The 18,664-nt window shown below is 41.0% G+C and overlaps 1 protein-coding gene across 6 annotated transcripts in view; it reads left to right on the top strand.

The window, feature by feature from the left end:
• The window catches only part of zfr2 (zinc finger RNA binding protein 2), a 65,235-nt gene that overhangs the window by 10,691 nt on the left and 35,880 nt on the right, over nt 1-18,664 (top strand). The window contains exons 3-7 of one of the 6 annotated variants that reach the window (XM_070859899.1): nt 6,741-6,996; nt 12,665-12,739; nt 13,974-14,097; nt 17,101-17,337; nt 18,155-18,402. In XM_070859899.1, the coding sequence (XP_070716000.1) occupies nt 6,741-6,996; nt 12,665-12,739; nt 13,974-14,097; nt 17,101-17,337; nt 18,155-18,402 (940 nt within the window). Of the gene's footprint in view, nt 1-6,740; nt 6,997-12,661; nt 12,740-13,973; nt 14,098-17,100; nt 17,338-18,154; nt 18,403-18,664 lie in introns of all 6 variants that reach the window. The other 5 variants (XM_070859900.1, XM_070859898.1, XM_070859902.1 and 2 more) reach the window with 5 other exon arrangements.

Genomic DNA, 18,664 nt, shown 5'->3' with positions numbered 1-18,664 from the left:
TTGCAGCCTCATTGCATCCTCCTCACAACTCACAATCCCACCTAGTTTTGTGTCGTCAGCAAACTTGAAAATATTACATTTAGTTCCATATATTGTGAATAGCTGGGGCCAAAGCACAGATCCCTGTGGTACCCCACTAGTCACTGCCCGCCATCCTGAAAAAGACCCTTTTATTCCTATTCTCTGTTTCCTGTCAGTTAACCAATTTTCAATCCATGCCAATAGATTACCCCCAATCCTACGTGCTTTAATTTTGCACAATAACCTCTTGTGTGGGACTTTATCAAAGGCCTTCTGAAAATTCAAATACACTACATCCACTGGTTCTCCCTTATCTATTCTATCAGTTACATCCTCAAAAAACTCCAGTAGGTTTGTCAAACATGATTTTCCTTTCATAAATCCATGTTGACTTTGTTTCATCTTTTCAGCTCGTGGTTTTCTGATCTAATATCTATTTCTGACTTTGGTTTGTGCAGTACCCGCAAAGCATTTCATGTGCCTAATAGGAAATGATGAAGGGGAATCAAAATGAAATTTGCAGAGATTGGCTAATTTTTTTTTTTTGGGGGGGGGGGGAATGCTATATATCTGCTGCTTGTAGGATAGGTTTGCAGTTTCTGCTTCAAATTCCCTTTGTGCACTGGACAATTATGTGGGGCTGAGTGAGTGGTATTCAGAGGTTGTTGACTAGCCCAATTGATTGTGTTTCTGGTTGGTGAATCTTGAACTCAATTCACCAAACGTCACGGGAGGGGGAGGAGCAATTGTGAAGAATTTGCACAAGTTTTAATATGAATGTGTATGGGTTATGAGCTAAAAACAGAATTTAATATGTGGGAGGGAAGGGAGTCTGATAATTCCAGTGTTCCTTCTCTGGAATTGAGAAATTGTTGCATTTAATGAGAATAAGAAGGTTGCAAAGTCTTTCAGATGCGTCAACCTATAGGATATGGGGCTCAAATTTGCCCAAAGCTGTTTTTTGGCGTACTTGAAGAGTTACGCCTGTTTTTTTGGGGTCCAAATATGCAAAAAAAAATCTTCCCAGTTTCCCCATGTGATTTCTTCATTTTGGTGCTGCCGAGCCTGTCGTTTAGTTTTGGGGGTGGAGCCTTGATCTACGCCAAAAAGATCGGGTTGCCACGGTAACCAGGGACACAGTGAGGCTGAAAAGTGACACAGCCAGCTCACGGCAACCAAGCACAAGCATGTTACAGCAACTTACCAAGCACATTAAACATTGCAGCAACTTGCCTCCATTAACTGATTAAAGTCCCCGTCTCCCCCCCCCCCCCAAATGCAGGTCCCCGCTCCTATCCCTGGCCGAAAGTCCTCCCAGTCCCCGCACCTACCCTGGCCGAATGGCCTCCCGGCGCTTGTCCCAGGCCGAAGGCCTCCTCCCTCTCGGTCCCCGCACCTAACTATACCCAAAAGGCTTCCCTCCCCCACTCTCTCCTACCTCTCCTCCTGCTGCTGCCCGAGGACCTGCTGCACTGATTTACTTACCTGTGTCGATTTTCTTTACTCACCAGAAGATTTTTCTACAGAGGCCACATACGCCAGCCTAAGAAGAACTGGAGTAACTCTGAGCTGGCCAAACTTGCCTAACATGGCCAGAATTGACGCAGGTGGCAGTTTACACCTCCTTTGGCTCAAAAAAAAACAAACCTAAAAAAATTGTAACTAACTTGAGTAACGCTGGTGCAAATTGATTGGGAAAACTTGTATTTTCTAACTTGGGCCAAAGAAAGCACCACGCGCCAAAAAAATGGCGCAAATCACTGGGGAAAATTGAGCCCATGATGTGGAGGGTGGGGATTAGAAGGGAGAAAACAAAACATACCAGTAAAGGAAGAAAATTAAAAATATACAATGAAAAAGTTGAGAATATAGTGGTTTCAAATGATCGATATTGGTACAAATATTGGGAAAAGTACACTTTTATGTTGTACATTTCATGTGTGGTGGGTGCTATTAATTCATTACCTCACGTTATTCCCATTACTGTACTGTTATGCAGCTCAAATTATTCTCCAGACATAATCCAAATTTGCACGGTCAAAATGTATTGCTGTGAGTGCTTTTCACTGTCTGAGGACGTAGAATGCAACAGGGTTAGATGGTTCCTCGGTCAGTGGTTGTTTTTGGGTTGTTCTCTTCAGAGAGTCTGGGTGATTCTGAAAACTCCAATGTACCTCAAAAGTATAATATGTAATTCACAGTACATTACCTCTTTTTATAAATATATTAATGAAGTCTGGGAAGTGAAAACCATTGTGTTACTATAGAAATGTTTCTATTTTGGGGCATGGGTGATACCTGTCTTTTCCAGGATAAACATGAACTAACACTTCAGCCTAAGGCCTATTAATGGCTTTATTGTTTTTTTGCAAAATATAAACTTATATTAACACTCATACTCATAAGGTAGCTAGCTTCTCAGAGAAGTCTCTAGTTTGGTGTTTGAGTGTGTGACTTTGGTACCCACACTGAGCATTGGAAGGTACTGTGAGTTGGGACTGGGCAGTGAGATGTATTTAAGCACTATTCTTTGAAAGCTGGCTACCTGCGGGTGGATTAAAACATTCCCACTAAACTTAGATGCTCCAGGATAACTTTGCTCTGGATTAATCCTGTACCACCATGATTCTTGATTTTTTTTTTGACTTAATTCTCATGGGGCATGAGAATTGTTTGACTTTGACTATTGGTGCAATTTCCATTATTTTGGACATGATGGTGCATCATTGTAATATATTAGAAACATTTTCTTTTTTGGTTCTTGTTTCAGCCTGATTTTTTTGTCTCTGCTTTCCCCAAATCCCCCTCGGTTTCTCCCACATGATTGCTTTATTTGTCAATTGCTGACTCTTCCCTACTTTGCCGTAGCTATCTTATTCTGCTTTAGTCTCTGAATTACTATTTAGTCACTCTCCTCCTCTTCCCCCTGCTCCCATTGACTGTTGATGGCTCTGCAAAATGTAAGATTACTGGTGTAGGTTCTGTGGAGACCATTTATCCCCCCGGTTCTCCAGCTTTCTTCTTGGTACCCTGAGCCGGATTAACTTAGTTATACAGGTGCAGCGCCCTGAATCCGGAACCCTTGGGACCGAGGCCATTCCGGATTTTGCGTTTTGCCGGATTTTGGAACGTCTTTCTGACGTCACGAATCCGGGTTCGGGTATTTCCGGATTTCGGAATGTCTGGGTGCTCGTCGATGAGTTGTTCGAGTGTTCGGACGGGACCTCGCCGCCATGGAGTTGTTCGCGAGGGCCCCGCCGAAGAGGACCTGATCGGATGGTGCCCACCGCCATGGAGGAGTTCCTTGTTTGGCCCGAGGTAGGTGGGGGCGGACAGCCGAGGTGGGAGGGAGGGAGGGGAGGGGTGGGTGGGGCTAAGTCGGGCAGGGTGAGGTCGGGGCGGGCGAGGTAGGTTCGCTGAGGGGGGGGGGCGGGGGGGGTCCAGATATCGTCCGCTTTTCGGACGACCCCGTCACGGATGAGCCCGGTGTCTGGATTCCAGAACTCCGGATTTTGGAGATCGAACCTGTATCAGAATTGGATCATGACTTGAGCCGGCTCATAGTTTGGAGGCCTTTGTTTTAAAAAAAAATCTAAATGCTGCTAAATTGTAAAATCCTGTAAAACTATACTGTGCCTCCACTCTCTTGTAGACCTGTTAGAAACAGTTTTGGGAAAATTGAGATTTTTTTTTGCACAGCAGGCTAGGGACCCTGAAATTCCGGGACCTCAGCGAGTGCAACAAGGTGCAAGTCAGGCAGGTAATGATGTATAGAGTCATAGAATGGTTACAGCACAGGAGGAGATAATTCAGCCCGTCGAGCCCATGCCAGCTCCTCCCCCCCTCTCTCTCTCTCTCTCTCTCTCTCTCTCTCTCTCGAGCACTTCAGCTAGTCCCACACCCCTGCCCTTTCCCTATTGCTGAGCTCTGTCCTGCAGCCCCTGTTGATTGTGATGTCCTATAACCAACTTGAAGTAAACTTGCATGAAGCTACACTGATCAAGGTTGGGGCTCTATTGCTGGCTTGCCAGCAGCGTTCATTGATTGCTGTTAGAAAAGCATCTGCAGATGTGTTGCAAGGTGCTGCTCTGATTTTCCTGGACCCCTGTGAGGTGGATAGTCAGTGGGAAGAGGAGATTCTATTTGTGTACACGTATGAAGAAAAATGAGTTCTCCTGCAGTATGTCAATTCTATGTTGACATTTTTTCATCGTCGGTTTACAGAGTGTTCTTGGGTTCAGTGGGGCAGGAAGAAAAAGTCACTGGGATACAGTTCACAAGATGTGTTCTAACCTGCACTGCACTATCAGAAAATAATCATAACGTTTGGTCCGGTGGATGAGCATTTGAAAGTCTGTGTTTAATCAAAATATTTTTATTCAAGGGAATTCTTGTCTTGATGAAGGAAAAATAAAAAAACGTGCCAAGGAAAAAATAAAATTATGGAAAATATGAAGGAATGTGCTTAACTATCCAGATGGTTTTCGATGCGTTACCAATAATTCTTGACACCTGCGCACCTTTGATCAGTCAAGAGTAACTTCCCCCATAGAAAAGTAGAGCTGCCCAAATCTTTTTGCCAACTAATCTGTGCAGTTTTCAGCTGTATTACTGATTTCTGTCATACTATAAATTGGATAATTTTCACACAGAAGAATTTTGGCATGAGCGGGCTTAATGACAATTTCACATGGGTTTAATTCCACACCGAGGCATCTTTTTACCGCTTTATTCGTGAATGTGACAATGACATTTGTGGGGTTTAATTTTTGCAACAAAAGTTATGATTTGGAATGCATTGCCTGAAAGGGTGGAGGAAGTAGATTCAACAATAACTTTCACAAGGGAATTTGATAAATACTTGAAGTAGAAAGATTTGCAGGGATTTGGGGAAAGATAAGAGGAGTGGGCCTAACTGGCTAGCTCTTTCAGAGTTGGCGCAGGCACGGTGGGCCGAATGGCGGCCTCCTGTGCCGTATCATTCTGTGATTCTATGAAACGGCGGATGAGCTGTGCAAAAGTAAGGCCTTCTTGACAATTTCCTGATTTACAGTATACTAGTGTGAGCTTCGTTCTTAATTTCATTTGTTACCCCGTGAACTAATTATGTTGCAAGTGTGAAAATCTGAGCCTTTTGCTATTCAGTTTGGAGTTCATTTGTTACTCGAGTGTTAACTAGTGTCACTGATGTGACATGTACTCATCAATCGGCATCAGCGATGAGAGAAGACGAGTTAACGTTCTGTGTACCAGCCAGAAGCATCAACTGCCTGTTCACTACACAGGTGCTGACTGATCTGTGCCTCCAGCTTTTTCTATTTTCAGAATCGTAGAATGATGCAGCACAGAAGGTGGCCAATCGGCCCATCGTGCCTATGCTGGCTCTTTGACAGAGCTATCCAATTAGTCCCATTATCCTGTCTCCTCCCCATTGTCGTGCAGATCTTTCCCCTTCAAGTATTTATCCAATTCCATTTTGAATGGTATTATTGAGTCTGTGAACCAGTTTTTCAGCCAGTGCATTCCAGACCATCATAACTTACTGCGTTTATAAAAAAAGGTTTCCTCCTATTGCCTCTGGTTCTTTTGCCAATTACCTTAAATATGTGTCCTCTGGTTACTGACCCTTCTGCTACTAGAAATTGTTTCTAATTATTTACTGTTATCAAAACCCTTCATAATTTTGAGCACCTCTATTAAATCTCCTTGTAACGTTTTGTTACTATATCGTGTATTTGCGAGAGAAACTTACAGTTATGTAGCACTATGTCTCCATAAGGTGTTTCACGTCTAATTAATTAGTTGTGAAATGTAGTCACTTTTTTCTCTGCAAACAAGGCAGCCAGTTTGTGCACAGCAAATTCCTACAGAAAATAACTGAGGGAAATGACCAGTTGATCTGTTTCTGATGTTGGTCGAGGGAAGAGTGTTGGTCAGGACACCGGAATAACTTCCTACATTTCTTCAAAAAGTGCAATGGAATTTCATATATCCACCTGAATAGGCAGGTTAAATCTATTTAATGCCGAGAACTTGAATAATGACAGCACTTCCTTGGTATTTTACTGAAGTGTCAAACTAAGTGATGTGCTCAAGTCCTGGAGTGGGACTTGAACCCACAACCTTTTGACTCGGGTGAGAATGCTGCCACTGACTTAAGCCCTGCAGGAGGGCATAGCCTGATTAGGAGAGTGGGCAAATATATTGGAAATGCAGACAAATATGAAGTAATATATTTTAAGAGGTAAAACAGTACCAATATACCATAAAATAGGATTCTCCAAGCTTTTAGTTTTCTTGAACTGCATGGCGAGTACCAAGGAGCCTTGCAGGCAAGATAGAATGTTTCTATCAAATTCCATATATCTCAAGCTATTGATACAAACAGATTTTAGTATTCAGGTTTAGCATTTATCCAGCAATGAGACAACAGTGCAAAGAACTGTCCTTTCCAAACTTCCAGAACCGCAAAACTTGAGCAGGACAAATTAGCGAGTAAGAACTGCAGGCCCCAATAGAACTCGGTTCGCTGGATTGTCCAGACTTGTGGGCCACGTAGTCCACAGGCCACAGTTTGGACAATCCTGACCTAAAGATAAAATTGCTAGTTATAAAGGAAGTTCTTCCTTGTTTATTTTATGGGGCAAAAAAAAAATCTTTCAGTTGCCAAATTGTTTCCCTTTTAGACTAATTGGTTTATGCTGATTTGTTTTCATCAGTGCACAGCCCGCCACTGGCATTGCGTATTCACATCCATCCACGCCAGCCAGTTACACCGTACAGCAAGCTCCACCAACGGCCCATGCAGTCACTGCAGCTTATGCTCCTGTGCCTGCCGCACAAGCAGTGAGACCAGTGACCTCAGCAGCATATGGAAGCTATCCGACGGCGCATTCTGTGGTAGACTATAGCTATGGACAGAGGCAACCAGAAGTTGTTTCGCAACCAACACCGACTACAACACAAAACTACCAGGTAACCTATATAGCATTTCCTGCTCCAGAGTAAGGTCAGCATTTTTACTTGCAGGGCTCCATGAGGGAGTCCTGTGCACAGGAGGTGGGTACATAAATTATGTTCTGTTTCAATGCTTCATGCTCTGTAATGGGAAATGCTAATCTGTCTCACCTGTGCCCCAATGAAGTCTGGTTTGATTTGACCATTTCAAAGACTGATAATACCAGGTAACTTGCCTACATCAAGGTGGGCTCCACTAATTGAAGTAATGCTGTTTCTTTTTGGTGCTCATTAAAATAGCTACATCACTTATCTGTGCTACGTAAAGTAAATGCCAATGGTGAAATGGTGCACTTTCTATGGGAAATGCTGGAACCTGAGTACAAATTAAAGATGAATGTCTCTTTTGGGTTACTGTTAATGTGGGTCTGCGACGATTGTAGAAGATGATGGTCACTTGTCCTTGGGGAAGGTAGTTATTCACAATGCCATGGTTTTCAATTAGAATAACAGTATTTGTGGAGAATTCACCAGAAGTAGGTTTTCCACTTGAGGCATCATAAAATTACAGCTAGACCAGTTAGAAATGAAATTGGGAAGCAATTTGTCACACAAAGAATACTGGAAATCTGGAACCATCTTCCCAAATGGCCTTGGATTGATACTGGCTCAATTGGAAATTTCAAAACTGAGATCGATTTTGTTAGGTAAAGGTATCAAGGAGGAAATGTGGCGAAATGGAGTTGAGGTACAGATCAGCCATGATCTTAATTGAATGGGCTCGAGGTGCTGAATGGCTTACTCCTGTTCCTAAGAATTTTAGTCGAACCTGTCCTGTCATCTCTGTGTAATTACTTTGCAAGTCTTGTTTTTTGGATTGTTTCCTCTGAGTATGTATATCTTTTCTTTGAGGCATTGCTTGCCTCAAACTACTTACTGAACTAAAATTTAACACTTTCACTTTTGTGTTGTTCCTACTGTTTTTTGTCTAAAAATGGCAAATACGCATCGCTCTTACAATGTATGTTTGTGTGGGAGCTCTGCACTCGGTGGCAAATATCTTCATGTTGGTACATTTTAGTATTTGTTGTAATGAGCAGTTTGAAAATGTGTTTTATTTGAAAAATTGCCTCCTAATGTAAATGGTCATATTGTCCCTGATTGTACCTTGGGTAACACCAGCAATTAAACTTGTAGGCTAGTTAAGGTGAGCAATCTGGAATATGCATCAGAGGTGTGTTGCTTCTTTCTGCACAAAAAAGTACTTGTACCTGTAAATGGCTGCTACACTTCAGAAAATTATTAAACTAGCCCTCTTAATTTCGCAGTACATCTGGTAAAGCACAATATTGGTTTAATTAGAGCTGGTATGGGTATTTTTTTTAAATTTAGGGTACAATGAAATTAATGAGCTGATTTTAAAATTCTATTTATAAAAAAAAAAACGTTTCTGGTTCCAGCAAAAATGCATTTTTGATACGGAGCAATGCACCTTGTTGATAAGCAGGACAATTCTTTAGGATGATTAGTGAAACTGTTTGTATTAACAGAACCGGGGATTCTTAACACCTGTTGCGCCCATGGAGTTGAAACCTGTGGATGTGATCTGTTGGCTGATTTTAATTCTGAAAGAAAAATGTAATTTCTCCAAATATTTTAAGATTGGCAATTGGGTGGGTGTGTAACAAATGCACTGGGCTATGTGGGTTGCATAAATGACGCACTACCCATTTTCATTTGATTTTGACATTTATAGTGAGTCATTGGCAATTCTGTTTGTTGTAAAACTGAAATGATTTCTTCCCAAGCAAAAAATTGTCTAAATACTGGAACATTGCGTCCTTAGATTATGTGCTTCCCTTTTCTTTTGTTTTGGAAGGCAGTCTGCTCAGTTTCAATTTCTCAATAACCAGGTAAGTCTATAATGCTTTGTACTAATTTTTCTTTTACAGGTTTCAAAATACATGTGTTTTGTTTAATGCTGACTATGCTTGGGGACAATTGAGAAGGGGAGAAGACGAATATTGACAGTGCAAAAATGCTATAATGAATGCAGAAATATCATAGTTTTCAAAGCACTGCAGTGGATATGGCAAACTATAAATGAAAATGTAATAATCTGTATAAATGTTTTTTGTACCAAGGCTTCATGTTTTTAATTAGGACTCCGGAGGTAGTACGGGAACTTCAGGAACTATTTTGCTCAATGATAAACGGATGCGGAGCTGACTCCAAATGGCTTTAAAATCGCTGTATGGCACCAGATTAAGCTTGCCATGCTTAACTAAAAGCTAAGCGCATCAAGCTAAATGTTCTATTCAGCATGCATCAATTTTCTGCATATTAATTTTAATTAGTAAAATTTACAGTGACTATAACATTGTGTGGAAGTGAAGCCCTCACTTTTCATATTTCATTGCACAATGAAATAGCTTATCTGTAAAAGCTGAATCATTTTTATACTTGATATGAAATTCAGTTAACATCATAACAGTTATAGATGCTTTTCAGAAGCTCTTGAGTGAAAATCTATGGGGGAGATGGGGCGGTGGGAAATTATGCTGAAGTGCAGAAATGACTACAGATTTGGATTAGTCCAACCTCAAACTTCCCATCTTTGTAATCTGGCATACATTTATAGGTGAGTATGGGGCTAGTTTGTGAGCACTTCTGGCGTAGAAGGGCCTCTGCTCTTAGAATGAAGGTAAATCTGGCTGTTCGCACCCTCTTCTCTTTTTGTTGGGAATGTTGATTGCAGACTCTCCTGCGGACGATCTGTTGAACTCGCTCCAGGTTAGAGTTGGAACTACTGGTGGACGTAAATTTGTGGGAATTAATTGGGAAAAGTTACGAGAAAGCTACTCAAGTGTGCCATTTTAAAGGGGCAGCAACTCTCATTTCACTCCAAACATAGCCACTTGTACCAATATTCAACATCAACCAATAATCCCATACAATGGTAAATGCTTTTGCTCCAGTTTTCTTCTGTTTAAGATTACTGTCTTTCCTTCCTTCCCCATCTCCTTTCTCACAACAAAAAATGGTTACTTATACCCGAGTACAGTTCCACAGATGGCAGCAGTCCTCTGTTACCTCATGCAAGCAGCCATTCTTGCGTGTGCCTGAACAATGCGTGTTGGGCCTTTTAGTCAGTAAGGGGGAGACAAGGACCGGACTCTGTGCAGCACCACATGATGTATTGTCCTATTGGGGAGCTCCGGTTTATGTCTGAGGTGCATACAAATACCTTTTGTTTGGGGGAAGGGGGCTGGTGGTTATTGTATTTTTGGTTGTAAGAACTCTTTACTGTATAGGTTTTTTAGTTGTGCATTAATAATTTTTTATAAGCGTAACTGTTGTTAACCTACATTAATGATTTAGACGAGGGGATTAAATGTAGTATCTCCAAATTTGCAGATGACACTAAGTTGGGTGGCAGTGTGAGCTGCGAGGAGGATGCAGAGTGACTTGGATAGGTTAGGTGAGTGGGCAAATGCATGGCAGATGAAGTATAATGTGGATAAATGTGAGGTTATCCACTTTGGTGGTAAAAACAGAGAGACAGACTATTATCTGAATGGTGACAGATTAGGAAAAGGGGAGATGCAACGAGACCTGGGTGACATGGTACATCAGTCATTGAAGGTTGGCATGCAGGTACAGCAGGCGGTTAAGAAAGCAAATGGCATGTTGGGGATTTGAGTACAGGGGCAGGGAGGTGTTGCTACAGTTGTACAGGGCCTTGGTGAGGCCACACCTGGATTATTGTGTACAGTTTTGGTCTCCTAACTTGAGGAAGGACATTCTTGCTATTGAGGGAGTGCAGCGAAGATTCACCAGACTGATTCCTGGGATGGTGGGACTGACCTATCAAGAAAGACTGGATCAACTGGGCTTGTATTCACTGGAATTCAGAAGAATGAGAGGGGACCTCATAGAAACATTTAAAATTCTGACGGGTTTAGACAGGTTAGATGCAGAAAGAATGTTCCCAATGTTGGGGAAGTTCAGAACCAGGGGTCACAGTCTAAGGATAAGGGGTAAGCCATTCAGGACCGAGATGAGGAGAAACTTCTTCACCCAGAGAGTGGTGAACCTGTGGAATTCTCTACCACAGAAAGTAGTTGAGGCCAATTCACTAAATATATTCAAAAGGGAGTTAGATGAAGTCCTTGCTACTAGGGGGATCAAGGGGTATGGCGAGAAAGCAGGAAGGGAGTACTGAAGTTGCATGTTCAGCCATGATCTCATTGAATGGCGGTGCAGGCTAGAAGGGCTGAATGGCCTACTCCTGCACTATTTTCTATGTTTCTATGTTTCTACCTGTCCTTCGAGACCATTACTTTCCATCATTGATGGTACACTCCAGAAAAACTTTTTTCCTATACATTTAATTTATATGGATCACAGTTGACTCTACCAAGTTGATTGTGTATAAAATACTTCTAAAATTGTTCAACATTCCGGTTTCTTGAGAGTTCAGAGTCCTATGTGAATTTTTTTTAATGCCGTATCAATCCAGTTCCTAATTCAGAGCGAATTGGCAATCTCACTGATGCCACGGAATGGCTGTTGTGGGAAAAGGAAAAAATGACCTACTGATGCATTGCGTGGTTCTCTTCTAAGGTTGGGGCTGAGGCATTTTGGGGATTGTTTGATGTTGCCACTGGGTGCTGAACCTCTGAAGTGTTCCATTCCCGGCACTAACACACCTCACCATGATGAACAGAAAAATTAGAAATGTTATTTTAAATAAAGAAATCTAACCTTAATGTTTGAATATGGATTGAAATGTTCCAGCTGTACATTAGATAGCCAACTTGGAAGGAACAAGTGCATTAATGCCGTCACCATTGGCCGCACAGTCTGATTCAATATCCCAGCTTGAAAATTGATACTGTTACAGTTGCCTTAAATCAGTGACCAACTGCATAAGTGGTAAAGTGATGGGTGTATAACAGGATGCTGGTTGTGTGAAGGAGATGGGGGAATTAACCCATTTTCCATGTGCTAATAAATTATATTTAATCTATTTAATTTGGGTATCACCATGGTACTGCAATGCTGTGAGGTATGTGATTTATTGTGGCAGGTGTTGGTAAGTTAGGTGTCTTCAGTTTGAGTTATATTGTAATCATCTCAATATATTATCTTTTGTAATTGGCTGAATATTACATGGATTGTCAGAAACTCACATTAGGTCTAGGTGTATAAACTTTATGTATAAAGTCCTTTAAATCTTGTTGCATTTCAACCACTTGGTTTGCAAGCTCTGTTAAATTAAAATTTAAAACTGTATTTTGTTCAAAAAATATTATAAGCCATTGAATTGCAATCTGCTCAATTTCCCCCCCCCCCCCCCCATGCTAAATGAGATGTTAGATTATAATCTAGCTATGTAAACTGCAATCACAGATAATTGGTCTGAGCGGGTATTCATTTTGCCTAATTATACTAGTTTAATTTTAAGTTCTTGACAATGTTTGATTCTTTGGAGACAGCTTTGATATAAGTGGAGCCACTGTAAGATTTTTTTAATCTCACCGAATAAAAGAAAACACTTTTCCACATCGAGCTTTACTGAAACTACATGTGTGTGTTTGTAAAGATATATATATATATATATTTTTATATATATTGGCATTGATCTTGCCATAATGAATCACAAAGTTTCTTTCTGCAGCAGTACTACGCACAAGGAGGAAATTCGGACAAGACAGAGTGGGGTTGGATGACAGACTTGATCTATGGTTCATCTAAGGTGCTTGTGGAGAAAGCTTAATTAACTTTGTATGTAAGGTAGATAGACGCTAAACTGTCAGCTCAGAACATCGCGTATCTCCTTTTAATGCAGTTTAAAAAAATTAAAACCATTCGTGTAAAGATTGTAGCAAACAAAGTTTAAGAATGACAAGAATTGATCATTTGCAAAAGTACTTTTGTATCTTTTTTAATGGAGGATATATGTTTATAAAGTGGATAAAAGGTACGCAGCTGGCCTCTGCAATCTGTGGGTTTTATAATACTAATGGTGACCCTGACCATCTAAGTAATCAGCAATAAAGCTGAGAGTTGTCTGTGCTGGTCCAGGTCACGAGTGGTATAAAAGTTACTCCTGGCAAGTGTGCATCTTGTACTTTTCTGATTTTTTTTTTTAAAGAACCCTTTCAGGTGCTATTTTTCTGGCTATAGACTGTCTAGTATTTTTATATCACAAATGAACCTAAGCAATATGAACCATAGTCAGTATTGTCACTAGGTATATTCAGTGTAATGGAATCAATATACTATAGGAAACACCACCCAGAACCCAATACCCATATGTTGTGTGATGCTCTTAATTCAAGACCTCACATTGCTCGCAACAACTACCACCAATAACAGACCCGCAACCACCAGTACTTCATCCTTATGTTATGCAGCTCAAAATCCCCTCAATATTACCCAAGTTTGGACGGGCAAGATCTTTAATTGTACTGGGTGGTTTCCCCTCGCCCCTCCCACCCTTCCGCGCAGTTCAAATAGACAAAAGTATACATTTTTCACGTGTCATTACACTTTAGTGACAACATTGGGTCCTGTTGGTTTGGTTCATACGTAGTATAAAAATCCTACACTGCAAAAAGCAGATGTGTGGCCTGTTCATACTGTGTTTTACTTTAAGTCAAAAGAATTATGGGGGTATGGAATTTCCCCTCCCCCTCTCCTGATTATACCACAGCTCCACAGGTTATAAGTTGTTGTCAATCCTGCTGAGAGATAGCCATAGCATATCCTTGCCTTCAGTGGGTAACTGCATACATATAATGTATGTGCCGGACGCTCAATTGAGCATACCGGATGTATTGAGATTAGTGCCGAGCATTAGTGGTATTTTCAAGATGGCAACAGCTCTTGACGCCTAGTAGGATGCTTTTTGGTGGAGGGTAGCTTTATTTGTAATCTGGTAGTTTTGTGTTGCAGTCATTCATGTATTTTCCTTGTCTGTAATGTAGGACAGTTACAGTTATGCACGTTCCACAGCAACAGCACCGAGTTATGATAAACAGTACTATCAGCAACCTGTGTCAGCTGCTGCTCAACCTCAGCACACGGCCACAGATTCCTACTACCAGACAAGTGAGTGAAGTGTTTTCTGAATTTATGTTTACACTGAGGATTAACTAATAGGACAGAACTTGGCTCCCTAATGGCTTAGCTGGCTAAATCATTGAGTAGCTGAGCTACGCAGCCTGGAAAGATTCCATGTTCGATCCTGGCCTGTGCTGAGTTAGTTGATCTCAGCAAGATGGTGATAGGGATTCTAAAGTGACCTTAGCGCTCACAGACTAGGGAGGCAGCCAAGATTCCTGCTCCTGATCACTAAACTGTGATTTCTGATCAAGTGTGCAATATGGCCTTTGGGTGAGGATAAAATTAGGCTTGGATACAATCAGAGCCTGCGACTATCACTTACTCGGTGCAGCATGAAGAATGACGATTTAAAAGAGATATTCTAAGTGAAACAACTAGGCAGTGTGGAACCATATCCCAACAAGAACTATGGCCTTGGGGAGGGAAGCCAAAAAAAAGGTTAATTTTGTTTGGGCTTAATTTTTCTGAATTTTGTATGTGCTGTGAAAAGACCATGCAAATGTTTGACCTGGTAATTGTGCCACTATGTGCGTGGTAGGTAATCAAATTAAAATATGCAAAACTACATCTAAATTTTCTGTTGTACAATATTGTACACTGTAATCTTTGAATTAATAGTTGGCATTTTTAAACAGTCAAGAATTGCTTTGATAATTGCAGTTGCCATATAATTGAGCTTACATTCACTGTCCATCACAATTCAAATGTCATGCTCAAAATCCTTTGTCATACTTCAAAAAAACATTGGGCCTGAAATTCCGCTAGAGGTCTTCTCGTGGGCAAACTAAAGACAAAAGGTGAAAAACTGCGCACTTACCTGTTGTGCCTGCTCGAACTTCCGAGCCTGAGGCCTTCCCTCCTACGCATCAGGGAGCGTGCACATCGGGCCGTCCGCAGGGCTGGAGCTGTAGTCACATGGCTCTGGGCAGCCAATCAAGGTACAGTATTTTCTCATTCATAATAATGGAAACTCCGTAAGTTGGAGTTGCCATTATTATGAATGAGAAAACCACCCCCAAACACACACAAAACAATCAAAAATAAAAAAATGCATGATATATTTAAGAATCATTTAAATTAAAGTTCTTATATAAAAAAAATAATATATTCCTGACTTTTTTTTTTAAAGATGCCTTAAAATAAATTTACCGTAGTGGGGAGAGTTTTTAATAATAAAGTACGTTTTCATATGTGTTCATTTAATTTGAATGTTTTTATGTATTTTTAAACACTTGCGCCTGTAAAAGTAGGCTATTCACCTGCTTTTTCAGGTGCAAGATTTTAAAGGACATTTGCAGGGCAAGATATTCGTAAATATCGGAAATCTTGCCCTGCAAGTGTCTTCGTTTCCGATATGTGCAAGATCTGTCAAGCCAGAAACTTGACAGATCGGAAAAGCCAGTTTTCAGCGCGTGCGCATTGCACGCTGAAACCCAGCTTTTCCGATGCCTTCCCGGGTCCGTAGGAACATCGGAATTTCAGGGCCATTATGAAGAAACAATGAATTCCAAGGGCACAAAATGCAGAATCAGAATAAAAGTAACCTCGTAATTTTTATTAGCAATTAGATTTTGTAGCCTTTAAAGGGGCACACATTTACATTTAGCAGAATAATAGTGTCCCTGTCCTTTTGAAACAGCACATTCTCTTAACTTTGATGAGCAGCACTATGGAAGATTGATGTATTTTTAGATCTAGTATGTCTGCCACACTCCAGATCTTGAAATTTGATACAGATGAAAAACAATTTAAAAAAAAACAAAGCCTGTCTGACCTGCATCCTAAAATCTACGCAGTTCCATCTGCCCTTTGTAGATTCTAAGTGTGAGTCATCCACTTGGATCTGAGAATATTTTCTTTATAGTGAGAGACGAGGAGTTGTGGGGAAGCAAAGGGATTTGGCTGTCCATGTGCATAGATCACTAAAAGCTAATGCACAGGTACAAGAAAATCGAAAAGGCTAATGGAATGTTGGCCTTTATCTCAAGGGGGTTATAATACAAAAGTGAAGAAGTGATGCTTCTGCTGTTGAAACTTGGCCAGACACCATATGGAGCACTGTGTTCAGTTTTGGGCATTGCATCTCAAAAAATATGTTGTCTTTGGTGGAATTACAGCACAGGTTCACCCAAATGATAACCAGGTTTAAAGGATTAAATTATGAGGACCGGTTGCATAAGCCTGGTTTGTATTCCATTTTGTTTAGAAGGTTGAGGAGTGATCTAATCACATTGTTTAAAATGATAAATGGATTTGATCAGGGATATATTTTACTGGTGGGGGAATCCAGAACAAAGGGGCATAACCTTAAAATTAGAGCTAGACCATTTAGGAGTGAAATCGGGAAGCACTTTTTCCACACACAGTAGTAGAAATCAGGAACTCTCTTCCCCTAAAAGGCTTGAAATCAAGACCGATTGATAGATTTTTGTTGGGTAAGGGCATCAGGGGATATGGATCAGAGGCAGTTGAGGTGGATATTAGCATGGTCTAATTGAATGGCAGAGCAGACTCGAGGGATGGAATGGCCTACTTCTATTTCTTTGTTTCTAAGAAGCTAGAATTACTGGATTTGCCTATTAAGACCACTGGCCTTGAAGGAATAGACCAGCCAAGCAGCTTTTTATCATACCTTGCTCCAGACTACTGTGTGTAATGCCATTGGATATCCGTACTAGAACTCCTTCTTGGAATGTGGAAAACACAGCTACTAGTGAAAGTGAGCAATTGTATACTCCTGTGAAAATTGATTGGTGTTCTTGCACAAAGGTATGAACAGTGTTTACATATTCTGGTTTACATTTTGGTGATAGAGATCTTGATGGTAATATATAAGGATGTTTGGCTATGTGCAAGGAATTGTTTTAATTTAAACAAGCTTGTTCAGATGCATTAACATCAAAGCTGGAATAGGAATTCCTCTGATGTGTCTCAGTGCAATCAAGTTGCACCAAATCAGATGACACTTTGCCTTTTTTTGTTATTCAGTAGCACCTAAAACCAGTTTCAGCCAGTCTGGAACACCCTACACACAAACGCAACAGTCGAGGCAAGTTACTGCAATAAAACCTGCACCCACTCCAATCCCGGTTACAACCAGCTATACAGTGTATCCTGTGGTAACGACTGTGCAACCCACTGTGCAGCCTACTGCAGCGGTGGCCACAGCTGCTGTATCTTACACGCAGACACCCTCGTACAATACAACACCAGTCAGTTATTCAGGTAAGCACTCCTCCCTTTTTGACTTCTCCATTATTATTTTAATATAGTTCTTGACTTGTCTCTGCATTTGAGAATTTTTGGCCAAAATATGCCACTTTTGTATGGCTAGTTTTTCATCCTTTTCTCCCTATCCCCTTTAGCTATTTACACACTGTCTTGTATATGTATTTGCTTTCTTTGATTTCTCTCTCTATGCCTCCTTTTTGTGTCTTGCTAATATCCCGTCTTCCATGTCGTCATCTGCAGTGCCCCACCCAACACTTCACAGATCATTCTATTTCTTTTCCTGTGAAGCACCTTGGGACGTCTTACTACACTGTGAAGTGCTTCCAGCTTTTATTTTTTTTTGTAACGTTGTATGCTTTGCTTTCCTTGTTGAGGTTGAACCTAAAAGTTGATTTGTATAGCCACTATGCTACTTTCTCAAAGGAGTTGTGTCCAAAGACCTATCAAAGGAGCCAGGGGTTTTCCCAGCAGTATGTTGGTGTTGCAGCTTCTGCTTTCTTCCTCAACCAAGTTAAAGATTCATTCATAAAAAGTAGCAAAGTGCCACGCACCAGCTTTTGTCACTGATTTCAGTCAGCACTTACTAGATGCTCTAGTTTGTCAGCTTCCACTCCATGTCCGGACTGCAAAGTAGAATATCTCAAGGGGTGCTCTTTGTGAGGGAATCAAAACTAAAATGAAAGATTGCAGCATTAAAAGCAGCTGTTCTGTTGCTTGGTTATTCGATAAGGGTGGAGAATGATAATTAAAGCATGATGCCCAATATTCACATTTTGAAGTTGTTTTTAATTGCAGTTCTGTGTTTTATTAGGGTCAAGTTACTCTGGTTATGAAGCTGCTGTGTACTCTGCTGCTACATCGTACTATCAGCAACCACCGAAGCCCCCAACCACCACCTGGACTAGCACTGGGACTGGGACAGGAACCAGCGCCAATACAGGAAGCACTTTCATCAAAAAACCCGCTTTCCAGAACAAACAGCAAAAACTGAAGCCACCGCCTAAACAGCCACAGCTCCACTATTGTGATGTCTGTAAAATTAGCTGTGCTGGCCCACAGGTAATTGGTTTAGAGGAACGAGCATGTTACTTTCTGCCCAACTGTATTTCTACATGTTGAGGAAGAGTGATTCTTCCCTCTAAACTGAGATGGACAGTTTAGGTTCTCTAAGGCAGGAGTTCTCAACTCTTTTTGCTTCTGAGGCACTCTCCACTCACCCCCCCCCCCCCCGTTATAAAATTTTCTATGGACCCCCTGTAACACAAGTATTTTTTTCTGTATGTAAACTAATTATACAATTAAAAATAGATTTATTATTTTT

The sequence above is a fragment of the Pristiophorus japonicus genome, chromosome 18 (assembly GCF_044704955.1).
Source record: "Pristiophorus japonicus isolate sPriJap1 chromosome 18, sPriJap1.hap1, whole genome shotgun sequence".
NCBI classification, from domain to species: Eukaryota; Metazoa; Chordata; class Chondrichthyes; family Pristiophoridae; genus Pristiophorus; species Pristiophorus japonicus.
This window is presented reverse-complemented; position numbering and strand designations above follow the sequence as displayed.